The sequence below is a fragment of the Symphalangus syndactylus genome, chromosome 14, assembly GCF_028878055.3.
Source record: "Symphalangus syndactylus isolate Jambi chromosome 14, NHGRI_mSymSyn1-v2.1_pri, whole genome shotgun sequence".
Classification (NCBI taxonomy): Eukaryota; Metazoa; Chordata; class Mammalia; order Primates; family Hylobatidae; genus Symphalangus; species Symphalangus syndactylus.
Genome location: NC_072436.2, coordinates 118,714,920 through 118,731,661, shown reverse-complemented (window position 1 = coordinate 118,731,661; position 16,742 = coordinate 118,714,920). Strand labels below are relative to the sequence as shown.

At 47.5% G+C, this 16,742-nt stretch overlaps 1 protein-coding gene across 7 annotated transcripts in view; it reads right to left on the bottom strand.

Annotated features, from left to right (window-relative positions):
* Window positions 1-9,170, bottom strand: part of NPRL3 (NPR3 like, GATOR1 complex subunit) — a 66,187-nt gene extending 57,017 nt beyond the window's left edge. For 3 of the 7 annotated variants that reach the window (XR_008650945.2, XM_055243080.2, XM_063617026.1), the window contains exon 1: window positions 8,736-9,142. Coding sequence is in view for 5 of the 7 variants with exons in the window: in XM_055243080.2 (XP_055099055.1) it covers window positions 8,736-8,853 (118 nt within the window). In the remaining 2 variants the exon portion in view is untranslated. Of the gene's footprint in view, window positions 1-8,735 lie in introns of all 7 variants that reach the window. The other 4 variants (XM_055243079.2, XM_055243078.2, XM_055243081.2 and 1 more) reach the window with 4 other exon arrangements.
* Window positions 9,171-16,742: the final 7,572 nt, after the last annotated feature.

The following is a 16,742-nucleotide window of genomic DNA, read 5'->3' as shown; positions in this document are numbered from 1 at the left end:
CTACTGCACTTGAGCCTGCGCGACAGAGTGAGACTCGGTCCCAAAAACAAATAAAAAAAAACGCTAACAATCAGCTCAGCCTTGAGCAAAACAATTGTTTTGCTGGAGAAAGGTACTGTCTCAACGTTGATGGCTGTTGACTGGTTAGAGTGGTACTTGCTGAAGGCTGGGGTGCTGTAGCAATTTCTTAAAATAAGACAACAATGACCTCTGCTACATCTCTCCATTTATTCTTCCTTTCATGAAATACTTCTCTGTAGTATGGGACATTGACAGCACTTCACCCACCACAGAACTTCTTTCAGAATCGGAAGCAATGCTCTCAAACCGTACCACTGCTTTATCAACTAAGTTTATATAATATTCTAAATCTCTGTTGTCATTTTAACAATGTTTACAACATCTTTACCAGGAATACATGAATACATTCCATCTCCAGAAGCTACTTTCTTTCTTTCTTTTTTTTTTTTTTTTTTGAGACAGGGTATCACTCTGTCATCCAGGCTGGACTGCAGTGGTGTGATCACGGTTCACTACAGTCTTGACCTGCCAAGGCTCAGGTAATCCTCCTACCTCAGTCTCCTGAGTAGCTGGGACTACCGGCATATGCCAACCATGCCCGGCTAGTTACTGTATTTTTATTTATTTTTTATTTATTTATTTATTTATTTTGAGACGGAGTCTCGCTCTTTCACCCAGGCTGCAGTGCAGTGGCACGACCTCGGCTCACTGCAAGCTCCGCCTCCCGGGTTCACGCCATTCTCCTGCCTCAGCCTCCCGAGTAGCTGCGACTACAGGCGCCCACCACCGCTCCCGGCTAATTTTTTGTATTTTTAGTAGAGATGGGGTTTCACTGTGTTAGCCAGGATGGTCTCAATCTCCTGACCTCGTGATCCGCCCTTCTCGGCCTCCCAAAGTGCTGGGATTACAGGCGTGAGCCACCGCGCCCGGCCTAGTTTTTGTATTTTTAATAGAGATGAGTTTTTGTCATGTTGCCCAGGCTGGTCTCGAACTCCTGGGCTCAAGTGATCCACCTGCCCCAGCCTCCCAAGTGTTGGGTTTACAGGCATGAGTCACCACACCCAGCCCAGAAACTGCTTTCTTTGCCCATCCATAACAATCAAGTCCTCATCCATTCAAGTTTTATCGCGAGATTGCAGCATTTCAGTCACATCTTTAGGCCCCACTTCTAATTCTAGATCTCTTGCTATTTCCACCATAACAGCAGTTACTTCCTCCACTGAAGTTTTGACTCCTTCAAAGTCATCCATGAGGGCTGGAATCAACTTTTTCCAAACTCCTGTTACTGTTGATATTTTGACATGATCACCAATGTTCTTAAAGGCATCTATAATGGCACATGAGGCCGGGCGCGGTGGCTCACGCTTGTAATCCCAGCACTTTGGGATGCCGAGCCAGGCGGATCATGAGGTCAGGAGATCGAGACCACGGTGAAACCCCGTCTCTACTAAAAAATACAAAAAATTAGCTGGGCATGGTGGTGGGCGCCTGTAGTCCCAGCTACTCGGAGAGGCTGAGGCAGGAGAATGGCGTGAACCCGGGAGGTGGAGCTTGCAGTGAGCTGAGATTGCACCACTGCACTCTAGCCTGGGCAACAGAGCGAGACTCCATCTCAAAAAAAAAAAAAAATATATATATATATATATATATAAAATGGCACATGCTTTCCAGAAGGTTTTCAATTTATTTTGCCCTGATCTGTCCAAGGAATCACTATCTAGGCAGCTATAGCCTTACAAATTGTATTTCTTACATAGTAGGACTTGAAAGTCAAAATTACTGCTTCATCCAAGGGTTACAGAATGAATCTTGAGCTAGCAGGCATGAAAACAACACTAGTCTCCCTCTACATCTCCCTTAGAAGCTCTTGGATGACTAGTTGCATTGTCAATGAGCAGTAATATTTTGAAAGGAATCTTTTTCTGAGTAGTAGGGCTCAACAGTGGGCTTAAAATATTCAGTAAACCCTGCTGTAAACATGTACTATCATCCAGGCTTTGTTGTTTCACTGAGAGGGCACAGGCAGAGTAGATTCAGCGTAATTCTGCAGGGTCTTAGGATTCTTCTAATGGTAAATGAGTATTGGTTTCAACTTAAGACCACTAGCTACATTAGCTTCTAACAAGAGAGTCAGTCTGTCCTTTGAAGTTTTGAAGCCAGGTTTCTCTCTATGTATGAAAGTCCTAGCAAGCCGGGTGCGGTGGCTCGCGCTTGTAATCCCAGCACTTTGGGAGGCCGTGGCGGGTGGATCACAAGGTCAGGAGATCGAGACCACGGTGAAACCCCGTCTCTACTAAAAATACAAAAAATTAGCCGGGCGTGGTGACGGGCGCCTGTAGTCCCAGCTACTCGGAGAGGCTGAGGCAGGAGAATGGTGTGAACCCAGGAGGCGGAGCTTGCAGTGAGCCAAGATTGCACCACTGCACTCCAGCCTGGGCGACAGAGCGAGACTCCGTCTCAAAAAAAAAAAAAAAAAAGAAAGTCCTAGCTGGCATCTCCTTCCAATATAAGGCTGTTTCGTCTACATTAAAAATCTGTTGCCGGGTGCGGTGGCTCACGCCTGTAATCCCAGCACTTCGGGAGACCAAAGTGTGTGGATCATGAGGTCAGCAGTCCGAGACCTGCCTGACCAACATGGTGAAACCCCGTCTCTACTAAAAATACAAAAATTACCTGGGCGTGGTGGCGGGCGCCTGTAATCCCAGCTACTCAGGAGGCTGAGGCAGGAGAATTGCTTGAACCCGGGAGGTGGAGGTTGCAGTGAGCTGGGATCGTGCCACTGCACCCCAGTCTGGGCGACAGAGCGAGACTCCATCTCAAAAAAACAAACAAACAAAAAATCTGTTGCCGGGGGTAGCAGCTCATGCCTGCAATCCCAGCACTTTGGGAGGCCAAGACAGGCGGATTACCTGAGGTCAGGAGATCGAGACCAACTTGACCAACATGGTAAAACCCCGTGTCTACTAAAAATACAAAAAAAGAAAAAAATTAGCCGGGTGTGGTGGCGCAAGCCTGTAATCCCAGCTACTTGGGAGGCTGAGGCAGGAGAATTGCTTGAACCTGGGAGGCAGAGGTTGCAGTGAGCTGAGATCGCGCCACTGCACTCCAGCCTGGGCAACAAGAACAAAAACTCCATCTCAAAAAAAAAAAAAGAAAATCTGTTGTTTAATGAAGACACCTTCATCAATTACCTTAGCTAAATCTTCTGAATAACCTGCTGGAGCTTCAACATCAGCACTTGCTGCTTCACCTTGCACTTGTTGTTGTTGTTGTTGTTTTGAGACAGAGTCTTGCTCTGTGGCCAGGCTGGAGTGCAGTGGCACGATCTCGACTTGCTGCAAGCTCTGCCTCCCACGTTCACGCCATTCTCCTGCCTCAGCCTCCCAAGTAGCTCGGACTACAGGCGCCCAACACCACGCCCAGCTAATTTTTTGTATTTTCAGTAGAGACGGGGTTTCACTGTGTTAGCCAGGATGGTCTTGATCTCCTGACCTTGTGATCCGCCCGCCTTGGCCTCCCAAAGTGTTGGGATTACAGGCGTGAGCCACCATGCCTGGCCCACCTTGCACTTTTACGTTACAGAGATGGTTTCTTTCCTTAAATCTCATGAACTAACTTCTGCTAGCTTCCAACTTTTCTTCTGCAGCTTCCTCACCCCTCTCAGCCTTCTCAGAATTAAAGAGAGTTAGAGCTTTGTTCTGGATTAGGCTTTGGCTTAAGGGAGCATTGTGGCTCGCCTGATCTATCCAGACCACCAAAACTTTCCATACCAGCAACAAACAAAGCTATTTACCTTTTTATCATGCATTCACTGTTTTGTTTTGCTTTGTTTTGAGACAGAGTCTCTCTCCTGTTGCCCAGGCTGGAGTGCAATGGCAGATCTCGGCTCACTGCAACCTCCGCCTCTCAGGCTCAAGCAATTCTCCTGTCTCAGCCTCCCAAGTAGCTGGGATTACAGGCATGGGCCACCATGCCCAGCTAATTTTAGTATTTTTTTTTTTTAGTAGAGACGAGGTTTCACCATGTTGTCCAGGCTGGTCTCGAACTCCTGACCTCGTGATCCACCCGCCTCGGCTTCCCAAAGTGCTGGGATTACAGGCATGAGCCACTGTGCCCAGCATTTTTTGTTTGTTTGTTTTAAGAGTCAGGGTCTCCCTATGTTGCCCAGGCTAGATTGAAGCTCCTGGGCTCAAGCAATTTTCCTGCCTACAGCTCCCAGGTAGCTGGGAGTATAGGTGCAGGCCTGGCTTGGAGTAACACTTTCCATTTCCTTCCAGAGCTTTTCCTTTGCATTTACCATTTGGCTGTTTCCTGCAAGCAGACTAGCTTTTGGCCTAGTTCAGCTTTCAACATGCCTTCCTCAAGAAGCTTAATCATTGCTAGCTTTTGATATAAAGTGAGAAACATGTGATTCTTTATTTCATTTGAACCCTTAGAGGCCACTGTAGATAACTGGCTTAATTTCAATACTGTTGTGTCTAAGGGAACAGGGTGGTCCAAGGAGATGGAAACAGATGGGGGAACAGCCAGAATACACACAATTATTGATGAAATTTGCTACCTTATGTGGGCATGGTTCATGGTACCCCAAAACAATCATAATAGTAACATAAAAATCATGAATCACCATAACAGATACAATAATAATGAAAAAGTTTGAAATACTGCAAGAATTACCAAAACATCACACAGAGATACAAAGCGAGTACAGACTTGCTGGACACAGGGTTGCCATAAACCTTCAATTTGTAAAAAACACAATAAAGTGAAGTGCAATAAAACGAGGTAGGCCCCTATGCACATGTACACACACACACACCCTCACAGTGTGGAATGACAATTAGGTTGGAAAAAGCATAGGCAAAATAAAAAAAAATTTAAATGTACATACACCAAGAGCCTTCATATACACAAACAATAATACTTTACCAGAGTAAAAAAATTTAAAAACCTAGTGATGAACCTAAGAAGAGTGCAAGAGGCCCATGAAAACAATGGAAAAGCTAATAAGGGAGAAAAGAATGAATAGAAGACATATCATTTTCATGAACGGGAAGATTCAACATAAAGATGCTTTTTCTTCCCAGTTAATCAACAGATTCAAAGCTACCTACACCAAGAGCTTGGGAGTGGGACCTAATACACTTGATGCTAAAGTTTACAGGGAAAAATAATAAAGCATAGCCAGGATAATGCTGAAAAAGAAAAGCAATTACAAGTGACTAACCTTACTGATAGTATAACATAATATAAAGCTACAGTAATTAATTATTATGGAACCTACACATAGATCATTGGAGGAGATAAGAAAGATGAAAAAATAGATCCAAGTAAACATGAGAATTTAGCACACGATAAAGACAGCAGAATCAATTACTGGAAGTAAGGTGAATTATTCAATAAAATTATGTTGAGACCAGATAGCCATTTGGAAAAGAAAATTATGTTGGCCCAATCAATCATCATTTGGCCACATTGTGGCCTGTTATAACTCCAGTTCCACAGGGCTCCAAAGGCAACCAAACAGTTCAGCCGCAACTCTTCACGAGAGCCCAGAAAACATCAGCTCTTAGGATGAGCCTTCACCTTATGCCAAGACAAACACATTTAAAAACAAGACATACTTTGGGAGGTCGAGGCAGGCAGATCACGAGGTCAGGAGTTTGAGACCAGCCTGGCCAACATGGCAAAACCCCATCTCTACTAAAAATACAAAAATTAGCCGGGCGTGGTGGCACGCACCTGTAATCCCAGCTACTCAGGTGGCTGGGACAGGAGAATTGCTTGAACCCAGGAAGCAGAGGTTGCAGTGAGCCAAAATCATGCCATTGCACTCCAGCCTGGGCGACACAGTGAGACTCTGTCTCAAAAAAAAAAAAAAAAAAAAGACATGAACAATCTGGAGGAAAAAAAAGGGAGTTTTTTATTGTTGTTGTTAATAATTTTGGAGAGCAGAAGGCCTTTCTATTTAAAACAAAACTCAGAAACCACAAGAGATTAGACTGAAAACTCCATAAAAATCAAAATTCTGGCAAGAACTACACGGAAGCAAACAGGGTAACTATAGCTTTGTCAAACAAGACCTATTTTTACATTAAATATATAAAGAACTCCTTCAAATCTATAAGGAAAAAAAATCAAACAACCCAAGAGAACATTAGGCAAAGGTTATAAATAAGTCATTCACTGAAAAGGAAATCTAAATGGCTCCAAAAACAGGAAAATATGCTTTCTATCTCAATTAAAAGGCAAATAAACATTAAAATTACTACCAGATATAATTTTTCACCTACCAGATTAACAAAGATTGAAAAATCTAACCTATTAAAAATAAACGGGGGCCGGGCGCGGTGGCTCACGCTTGTAATCCCAGCACTTTGGGAGGCCGAGGCGGGCGGATCACGAGGTCAGGAAATCGAGACCACGGTGAAACCCCGTCTCTACTAAAAACACAAAAAATTAGCCGGGCGTGGTGGCGGGCGCCTGTAGTCCCAGCTCCTCGGAGAGGCTGAGGCAGGAGAATGGCGTGAACCCGGGAGGTGGAGCTTGCAGTGAGCCGAGATTGCGCCACTGCACTCCAGCCTGGGCGACAGAGCGAGACTCCGTCTCAAAATAAAATAAAATAAAATAAACATGCTCCTTATCCCTTAGACCCAACCATGCTACTTCGGGGATTTAATATTACAAGAATTCTGCAAAATGACAATACATGGAAAGGACGTTTGCGCTTTTCGTATTAGCAAAAGATTGAAAACAATTTTACGTCCATCAACCAAGACGACAAGATAAACAAATGACAATATGTTCATCTCATGGAATTCACTGTGGCCGGTAAAAAGGACAAGGATGCTCGACAGGTTCTGATTCTACATCAAAGATGCAGACGTGAAGTGAAAGTGAAAACAGAACAGTGTGTATGGTGTGCCTTTGCTTGTGCTTAGAAAAAAAACACAAGTGCAGGCTGGGCGCGGTGGCTCACGCCTGTAATCCCAGCACTTTGGGAGGCCAAGGTGGGTGGATCACGAGGTCAGGAGATCGAGACCAGCTGGCCAACATGGTGAAACCCCATCTCTACTACAAATTAAAAAAAAAAATGAGCTGGGCATGGTGGTGCATGCCTGTAATCCCAGCTACTCAGGAGGCTGAGGCAGGAGAATTGCTTGAACCAGGCGGTCGGAGGTTGCGGTGAGCCGAGATCGTGCCACTGCACTCCAGCCTGGTGAGAGTGCAAGACTCATCTCAAAAAAAAAAAAAGAAAAAAGAAATGCATACGCCTGTATTTACACAGAAGGTCCTGGAAAGACACAGAAAAATGGTAACAGTAGTTACCCCTATGATGGAAACTGGGGGCTGGGGGCCATCAGTAGGAAATAACTTTCTTTTCATAATCTAAACTCCTTTGTATCTTTAAAACTTTCTGCCATATCAACAAGTTTAAAAATAATTTTAAAACAAAATATAGAATAAAAACTGAACAGTCCGGGTGTGGTGGCTCACACCTATAATCCCAGCACTTTGGGAGGCCGAGGCGAGTAGATCACTTGAGGCCCCGAATTCGAGATCAGCCTGGCCAACATGGCAAAACCCCATATCTACTAAAAAAAAAAAAAAAAAAAAAAAAAAAAAAAAAAAAAAAGCAGGGTGTGGTGGCACACGCCTGTAGCCCCAGCTACTTGGGAGGCTGCAGCAGGAGAATCCCTTGAGCCCGGGAGGTGGAAGTTGCAGTGAGCCAAGATCACGCCACTGAACTCCAGCCTGGGCGACACTGTGAGACTCCGTCTCAAAAAATAAATAAAATAAAAACAAAAAGTGAACATTCATGATGATGAAAAATCAAAAGTAACTACATGCCGTCCACAGGGGAAGGCAGCAACCTGCAGCCAAGGGTGAGGTTGATCCCTACTTGCAAAGGTAGACGGAGCTCCAACGCTGACTATGGGAAAAGGGCGCCACTGAACAATTCGTGCGATGAAAAACCTCACGCAATGTTCTCTTTTCCTGTGGATAGATCTGCATCTATGTACAGGGCAGAAAACTCCCAACACGTCCACAGGTGATTCCTGTGCTGGCTGGAACTGGAGGTGGCAAAGACAACTTCAGATGTTGACGTAATCTTTTTTTTTTTTTTTTTTTTTGATACCGAGTCTTGCTCTATTGCCCAGGCTGGAGTGCAGTGGCGCGATCTCAGTTCACTGAAACCTCTGCCTCCCGGGTTCAAGCAATTCTCCTGCCTCAGCCTCCCGAGTAGCTTGGATTATGGGCACGCACCACCACGCTCGGCTAATTTCTGGGGTTTTTTATTTTTATTTTTTTAGTAGAGACGGGGTTTCAACCATGTTGGTCAGGCTGGTCTCGAACTTCTGACCTCAGGTGATCCGCCCGCCTCGGCCTCCCAAAGTGCTGGGATTACCGCCACCGGCCTTGTTCGCGTAATTTTGTATTTTCTCAAGATGAATACATCCCAAACTCATTTTATTTTATTTTACTTTATTTTTTAAAGGCTTGAAACGAAATGTCAGCAGTAGTTGCTTTGGTGTGGTGAACAACGCATGATTTTATTTTTTTTACTTTTTTTTTTTTTTTTCCTTTTTCTACTTTTCAAATACTCTACAACGAGCAGGTCTCGAATGCCCAGCAAAAGCTAAGCTCCGCGAGGCGGCCCTGGAATGAGGCGGCCCCCGCGAGCGCCAGGCCCCCGCCCAGCGCTCACTTACTTGTCTGGGACGCCGGGTGCTCCTGGCTTCTCTGGAAGGGGTACCTGAACAGCAGCTTATTGCCCCTGCTCCCCGAGCTCACCAGAATCACGCTGATGGGGCTGGTGTTGTCCCGCATCCCGCCGTGGGGCCGGGGCCGGGGGCGGAGGGGGCCTGAGGAGGACGGAGAGCGGGGCGGAGGGAGCCTGAGGAGGATGAGGCGGGGACGGAGGGAGCCTGAGGAGGACGAGGCGGAGACGGAGGGGGCCTGAGGAGGACGGAGACGGGGATGGAGGGGACGGAGGGGGCGGAGGGGGCCTGAGGAGGGCAGCGGTGGAGGTGGAGGGAGAAGCGCGACAGTTCCCAACCCGCGTGCCACGCTCAGGGCTCGCGAGACTTCGGCGACACGGTCCGGAAGAGGTGCTGAGGCGGCGGCCGGGAGAACGGCGCAGGCGCAGGCGCAGGCGCAGGCAGCGGAATGCGCAGGCGCGGGGCCTTGTGGAAGCCACCGAGCTGCCCCGGTGCTGTCTGGTGCCGGACGATTCGCGCTCGGGGCTCAGGGGCGCTCTTGCTGGTGTGGATGGGAAAGGCGCGGGCTCGAGTCAGCGTCCCTCTCGATACTGGTTTCTTCATTTTAAAAATAACACTTGGACGGGGCGCGGTGGCTCACGCCTGTAATCCCAGCGCTTTGGGAGGCCGAGGCGGGCGTATCACGAGGTCAGGAGATCGAGACCATCCTGGCTAACACAGTGAAACCCCGTCTCTACTAAAAAATAGAAAAAATTATACGGGCGTGGTGGCGGGCGCCCGTAATCCTAGAGGAGAATCGCTTGAACCTGGGAGGCGGAGGTTGCAGTGAGCCAAGATCACGCCATTGCGCTCCAGCCTGGGCGACAGAGCGATGAGACTCCGTATCAAAAAAAAAAAAAAGAAAAGAAAAAAAAAAAAAGGCTGGGCGTGGTGGCTCACGCCTGTAATCCCAGCACTTTGGGAGGCCGAGGCGGGTGGATCACGAGGTCAGGAGTTCGAGACCATCCCGGCCAACATGGTGAAACCCCGTCTCTGCAAAAAATACAAAAAAAAAAAAAAATTAGCCGGGGTGGTGGCAGGCGCCTGTAATCCTAGCTACTCAGGAGGCTGAGACAGGAAAATTGCTTGAACCCAGGAGGCGGAGCTTGCGGCGAGCCGAGATTGCGCCACTGCACTACAGCCTAGGCGACAGAGCCAGACTCCGTCTCAAAAAAAAAAAAAAAAGACATGGAAGTGTACACTTCAAGTGGATAAGCTTTATGGTATGCAAATTGGTATGGTATGGTAAATTATATCTCAGTGAAGTTGTTTTTTAAAATATCACCCCACCTACCCTATCCCAGGGTTCCCCAGGAGGTAACTAAAGTTAATGGGCTTCTTTGGCTGCTTCCAGAACTTTCCCAAGCACATCAAATGCATCAGAACCTAACCACTTGACTGAGGGATGAGCATTTTCACTGTTGCAAGTAACCCTCTTGCACCAGCAGTGACACTAATGTGTATTTTGCAGAACAAATTGTAGATTGGCCTCACCAGGGTGAAGGGCATGTGCATTTGAAATGGCTCAGCAGTACCAACAGATGCATTTTCTTGCACGGGGCTGCATAACATTTTTTTTTTTGAGACAGAGTCTCGCTCTGTCACCCAGGCTGGAGGGCAGTGGCAGGATCTCAGTTCACTGCAAGCTCCGCCTCTGGGGTTCACACCGTTCTCCTGCCTCAGCCTCTCCGAGTAGGTGGGACTACAGGCGCCCGCCACCACGCCCGGCTAATTTTTTGTATTTTAAGTAGAGACGGGGTTTCACCATGTTAGCCAGGATGGTCTCGATCTCCTGACCTCGTGATCCACCCGCCTCGGCCTCTCAAAGTGCTGGGATTACAGGCGTGAGCCACCACACCCAGCCTGCATAACTTTTTTTTTTTTTTTTTTTTTTTTTTTTTTTTCTGAAATTCCCAGAAAGGAAAATGGTGTCTTGTTCCATGTTGCGTTTCTTTGATTGAGAGAGAGAGCTGCATCACTTAATTATTTGCAGAGAATTACTTTTCTTGCTTTCTTTACAGGTTGTCTGTTCTTGGATGGTTTGGCTGTGTTCTTTCAGAGGAATAGATAACCTCTCTTACAGATTTTGCAAGCCTTTATCCCAGTCATCCGTGTTTTGATTTTATGTATAATCAAAAGGTTTGTGAGTTCTCCCACACTTCCCAGGAGTGCCTCTGGGATGGAAATGAGAGTGCAGGAGCAGGGCTTGGGGCTGGAAGGGTGAGATGGGACAGATGGGGGTGGGGGAACCCGGGGCAGTGGCCGGTGTGGTAATGGAGGCCTCCTCACAGGGACACTGGGCGTCTGCGTGCGACCATGCGAATGGAGCAGGACTGTGACTCAGGTCTCTCTCTTCTGACCTAATCGTGCTGCTGCCCCAATGCGCAGAATCTTGGGGCTCCAGACTGGACATCTCTGGGCTCAAAGGATCCCACTGTTCCCCCAGTTACCCTCTCAGGGTTGGCCTCCTGCCAGTAACCCCGGCACTCATTGTTCATTCTTTTGACTATAGGCAATAATAACGCGCGCTCGAACTGGTGAAAGTGCAGGGAGCTCACCATGACCCCAGCCCACAGAGGTCCTGGGTGTGTCCCTGCCCTCGCAGCAGCACCCTGGATCCCAGCGCCACCCTCATGGGCAGCACTTCATGTGCCCACAGAGGTCCTGGGTGTGTCCCTGCCCTCGCAGCAGCACTCTGGATCCCAGCGCCACCCTCATGTCCATGTTTGCACCTCATTGGCTGTGACAGAAATGAGACATCATTGTCACACCCTGGCCTTAGGGTCAGTGGGCCTTGCTTTGGACCTCAGTTTCCCCACCAGTAACAGGGTTCAGAGCAGATGGTCCCTGAGTGAGTTCCAGCTCTAAGTTCTCCCAGTGTCTCTTGGACAATGAAGCACCAGGGCTAGCCTCCAATCGCTACAGGGGACATCCTCAGGCTCTTCTCTGCTAAGACCCCACACCTCTAAGTCCTCCTCATTTTACCTTTAAATAGCTGTTTCATGACCTGCTTTTTTGATGGTAAGTAGATTTTTGGAAACTGAAACCCCTGACCCTTCCTCCCAGCCTGGGCCTGCCCTTGGCAGGATAGGAGGCCTTATCAGTCCTGCCACTTGGTCTGGGCCTCAAAGGGCCACGACCATCTGCAGGAGGGCCGGGTGGGGTTCACAGATGCTATCTGGGACTTGCCTGGACACCTCCACCTTCTCAGCTGAGTGTTACAGCCCCACCAGGGAGAACCACTCACACACAGTAGTAATAAAAATAATTTAAAATTCATGCTGCAAGTTCCTGAGAGCCCTCCCAACACTGAGGTGGGGGCTAGTCTAATCCCCATCCTAGAGGTGAAAACAGTGAAACTGGGACTCACAAGCCAAATTAGCCTGTTCAGGGTCACCGAGGGTCCACTCGTGGGAGAGTTTGCAGATGCCGAATCCAGCATTCTGCTGAGTGTCCAGTGGCTTGTAAGTGGCCAGACACCCTTTGAGCGCAGCCTCAGCTGCTCAGGCACAGAACGTGCCTGGAGCTTGGAATTCAGGCCAGAAACCGGTGGACACTGGCATCCCACACTCAGTGCACAGGCTTGGGCTCAAACCAAGGCCCAGGGACAGCACAGGACAAGCCCCAGCCCCAGCCGGCCTCCCAGCCCACACAAACCATCAGGGCTTGTTTTCTGCTCCATGGAAGCCTCAGACATGTTTCATAACATCCTGGAGCCTCCATTTCCTTATCTTTCCAATGTAATGATGGCAGGTGCAGTGGCTCACGCCTGTAATCCCAAGCACTTTAGGAGGCCAAGGCGGGTGGATCACTTGAGCTCAGGAGTTTGAGGCCAGCTTGGGCAACATGGCAAAACCCCGTCTCTACTAAAAATACAAATATTACCCAGGCATAGTGGCACGTGCCTATAGTCCCAGCTACTCAGGAGGCTGAGGTGGGAGGATCACCTGAGCTTAGGAAGTTGAGCCTGCAGTGAGCCGAGATTGTCACACTGCACTCTAGCCTGGAGGACAGAGTAAGAAGACCCTGTCACAAAACAAAACCTAACAAAACAAACAAACAAACTAAAAACCCAACTAATGACAATAAAATAAACCCTCCCTCACAGGGTGGTTGTGAGAGTCAAGCACCCAGAATGAAGAGTGTTGGTGCCATGTGCAGAACTTAGAAAGTGCTCAACAAATGCCAGGCAAACAGACATCCCTCAACACAGTCAACGCAAGGTGGACTGTCGCCAAACTCAAAAGACCACACAGCAAAGCTTTTAGAAATGTGGTCTAGGCCGGGCGCCGTGGCTCATGCCTGTAATCTCATCACTTTGGAAGGCTGAGGCGGGCAGATCACAAGATCAGGAGTTCGAGACCAGCCTGACCACCTGACCAACGTGGTAAAATCCCGTCTCTACTAAAGATTCAAAAAATTAGCCGGGTGTGGTGGTGCACCCCTGTAATCCCAGCTGCTCGGGAGGCTGAGGCAGGAGAATCGCTTGAACCCAGGAGGCGGAGGTACAATGAGCTGAGATCGCGGCATTGCACTCCAGCCTGGGAGACAGAGGGAGACTCCGTCTCAAAAAAAAAAAAAAAAAAGTTAGCCGGGTGGTAGTGGCACGTACCTGTAATCCCAGCTACTTGGGAGGCTGAAGTAGGAGAATTGCTTGAGCCTGGGAGGTGGAGGGTTGAGGTGAGCCAAGATGGTGCCACTGCACTCCAATCTGGGCAAGACAGTGAAACCTTCTCTCAAAAAAAAAAAAAATGTGGTCTAGAAGACTCTCTTCACTTTGAGATAAAATTTGCATAACATAAAGATAACCATTTTAACGAGAACAAGTCAATGGCATTTAGCACATTCAGAGTGTTGTGCAACAACCACCTCTCCCTAGTTCCAGAATATTTTCATCGCCCCAAATGGAAACGCCCTCCTCACTGAGGAATCTCCACCAGTATTTCTCCTCCCTGGCCCTAACAACCACTAATCTACTTTCTGCTGGGATTTGCCCATTCTGGACGTTTCCTAAAAATGGCTTATCTAAGCCCCATAATTTCGTGCAGCACGTGGCCTCCTGTGTGTGACTTCTTTCACTTGGTGTAATGGTTCAAGGCTTGTCCATGTTGTAGCCTGGGTCAGAACTTCGTTTTCATGGCTGAATAATATCTCATGGTGTGGAAATATCACAGTTTGCTTATCTGTTCATCCAGTGATGGACATTTGGGTTGTTTCTACCTTTTGGCTATTAGGAAAGGAAGGGATAACATTTTTTTTTTTTTTGAGACGGAGTCTCGCTCTGTCGCCCAGGCTGGAGTGCAGTGGCGCGATCTCGGCTCACTGCAAGCTCCGCCTCCCGGGTTCACGCCATTCTCCTGCCTCAGCCTCTCCGAGTAGCTGGGACTACAGGCGCCCGCCACCACGCCTGGCTAATTTTTTTGTATTTTTAGTAGAGACGGGGTTTCACCGTGGTCTCAATCTCCTGACCTCGTGATCCGCCCACCTCGGCCTCCCAAAGTGCTGGGATTACAAGCGTGAGCCACCGCGCCCGGCCGGGATAACGTTTTTTAATTGGATTTTTAAAGTCACTAGTTTGACTGCATTAAAATTACAAACTTTTGTTTAACTAGAATATCATTAAGATACAGAGATGGGGGAGATCTAACACGTAAAAGTGACAAAGGAATTATATCCAGAATATTTTTGAAATTTCTACAAATCAATGACTGGCAACACAGTGGGAAAGTGGCCAAGACTAAAATACTTTAATAAAGAGGAAACCGAAATGGCCAGTAAATATGGGCTCAACCTCACTAATTATCAGGAAAATGTAAATTAAGGCCACAAGAGAAACCACTACACACTCACCAAAAATTACACACCCAATAAAAAGGCTAACTTTTTTTTCTTTTTTTAGATGAAATCTCACTCTATTGCCCAGGCTGGAGTGCAATGATGCGATCTCGGCTCACTGCAACCTCCGCCTCCTGGGTTCAAGCAATTCTCCTGCCTCAGCCTCCTGAGTACCTGGGATTACAGGCGTGCACCACCACACCCAGCTAATTTTGCATTTTTAAGTAGAGGTGGGGTTTCACCATGTGGGCAAGACTAGTCTCGAACTCCTGACCTCGTGATCTGCCCGCCTTGGCCTCCCAAAGTGCTGAGATTACAGGCATAAGCCACTGTGCCCGGCCTAAAAAAGGCTAAAATTTAAGAAGACCAGGAGTTTGACTGCTCTGGTTGGAATGTTTGTCTCCTCTAAAAGTCTTGTTGAAACTTAATCCCCAATGTGGCAGTGTTGAGAGGTGGGGCCTTTGGGGTAAGGAGGTTGGATCATGAGGGTCCTCCCTCAAGGAATGGATTAATGAGTTGTCATGGGAGTGGGGCTAGTGGCTTTATAAGAAGAGAGACATGACCGGGCACGGTGGCTCACACCTGTAATCCCAGCACTTTGTGAGGCCGAAATGGGCGGATCACAAGGTCAAGAGATCGAGACCATCCTGGCTAACATGGCAAAACCGTGTCTCTATTAAAAATACAAAAAATTAGCCGGGCGTGGTGGCGGGCGCCTGTAGTCCCAGCTACTAGGAAGGCTGAGGCAGGAGAATGGCGTGAACCTGGGAGGCGGAGCTTGCAGTGAGCCGAGATCGTGCCACTGCCCTCCAGCCTGGACGACAGAGCAAGACTCCGTCTCAAAAAAAAAAAAAAAGAAGAGAGATCTCAGGTGGCGCACAAGCATGCTCAGCCTGCACGACCTGCGATTAATACTCTGTGCCACTTTGGGACTGCACAGAGTCCCCACTGGGCTTGGAACTTCTCAGCCTCCATAACAGTAGGAAACAAATTCCTTTTAAAATAAATCCCACAGTCTCAAGTATTCTATTATAAGCAACAGAAAATGGAGTACTACACTGACCATATCAAATGTTTAGAAGGATTTGGAGCAAGGAGAATGGTCGCACACCACTAGGGAAAACATAAGTTTGTTACCCACTCTGAAAAAGTTTGGCATTATTTACTAAAGTTGAAAATACATATGCCCTATGACCCAACAACTTTACTCCTAGGTATGTATGTACAAAACAGAATTTCAGGCATGTGGGCACCAGGTGATATGTAAAGGAATGTTTATTGCAGCATTATTCATAATAGCCAAGAACTAAACAACACAAAGTCCCAGCCCCAGTACAATGAATAAATTGTGGTATATTCCTACAAGGAAATATTAATAGATACAGCAGTGAAAATGAACACCTATAACACGGCTAGTAAATCTCATAGACATGAGAGAGTGAAAGAAGACAGACATTCAGTGTGCAGACGGTTGGATTAAAAATATTTTTTTAAAGGCCAGGCCTGGTGGCTCACACCAATAATCCCAGCACTTACAGAGGCCGAGGCGGGCAGATCACCTGAGCTCAGGAGTTCAGGACCAGCCTGGCTAACACAGTGAAACCCCATCTCTACTAAAAAATACAAAAATTAGCCAGGTGTGGTGATACATGCCTGTAGTCCCAACTACTCAGGAGGCTGAGGTAGGAGAATCACTAGAACCTGGGAGGCGGAGGTTGCAGTGAGCCAAGATCACACCACTGCACTCCAGCCTGGGCGACAGAGCAAGACTCCGTCTCAAAAAAATAATAACATAAATAAATAAATAAATAAATAAATAAATAAATAACAGATTGCATAAAGTGGCTCATACCTGTAATCCAAGCACTTTGGGAGGCCAAGGCAGAAGGATCACTTGAGCCCAGGAGTTCAGAAGAAGCCTGAGCTACATGGTGAAACCCCACCTCAACAACAACAACAACATTTAGCTGGGCATGATGGCATGTGCCTGTGATCCCAGCTACTTAGGAGGCTGAGGCAGGAGGATCACTTAAGCCTGGGAGGTCGAGGTTGCAATGAGCTATGATCGTACCACTGTACTCCAGCTTGGGCAATAGAGCAAGACCCTGTCTCAAAATAAACAAA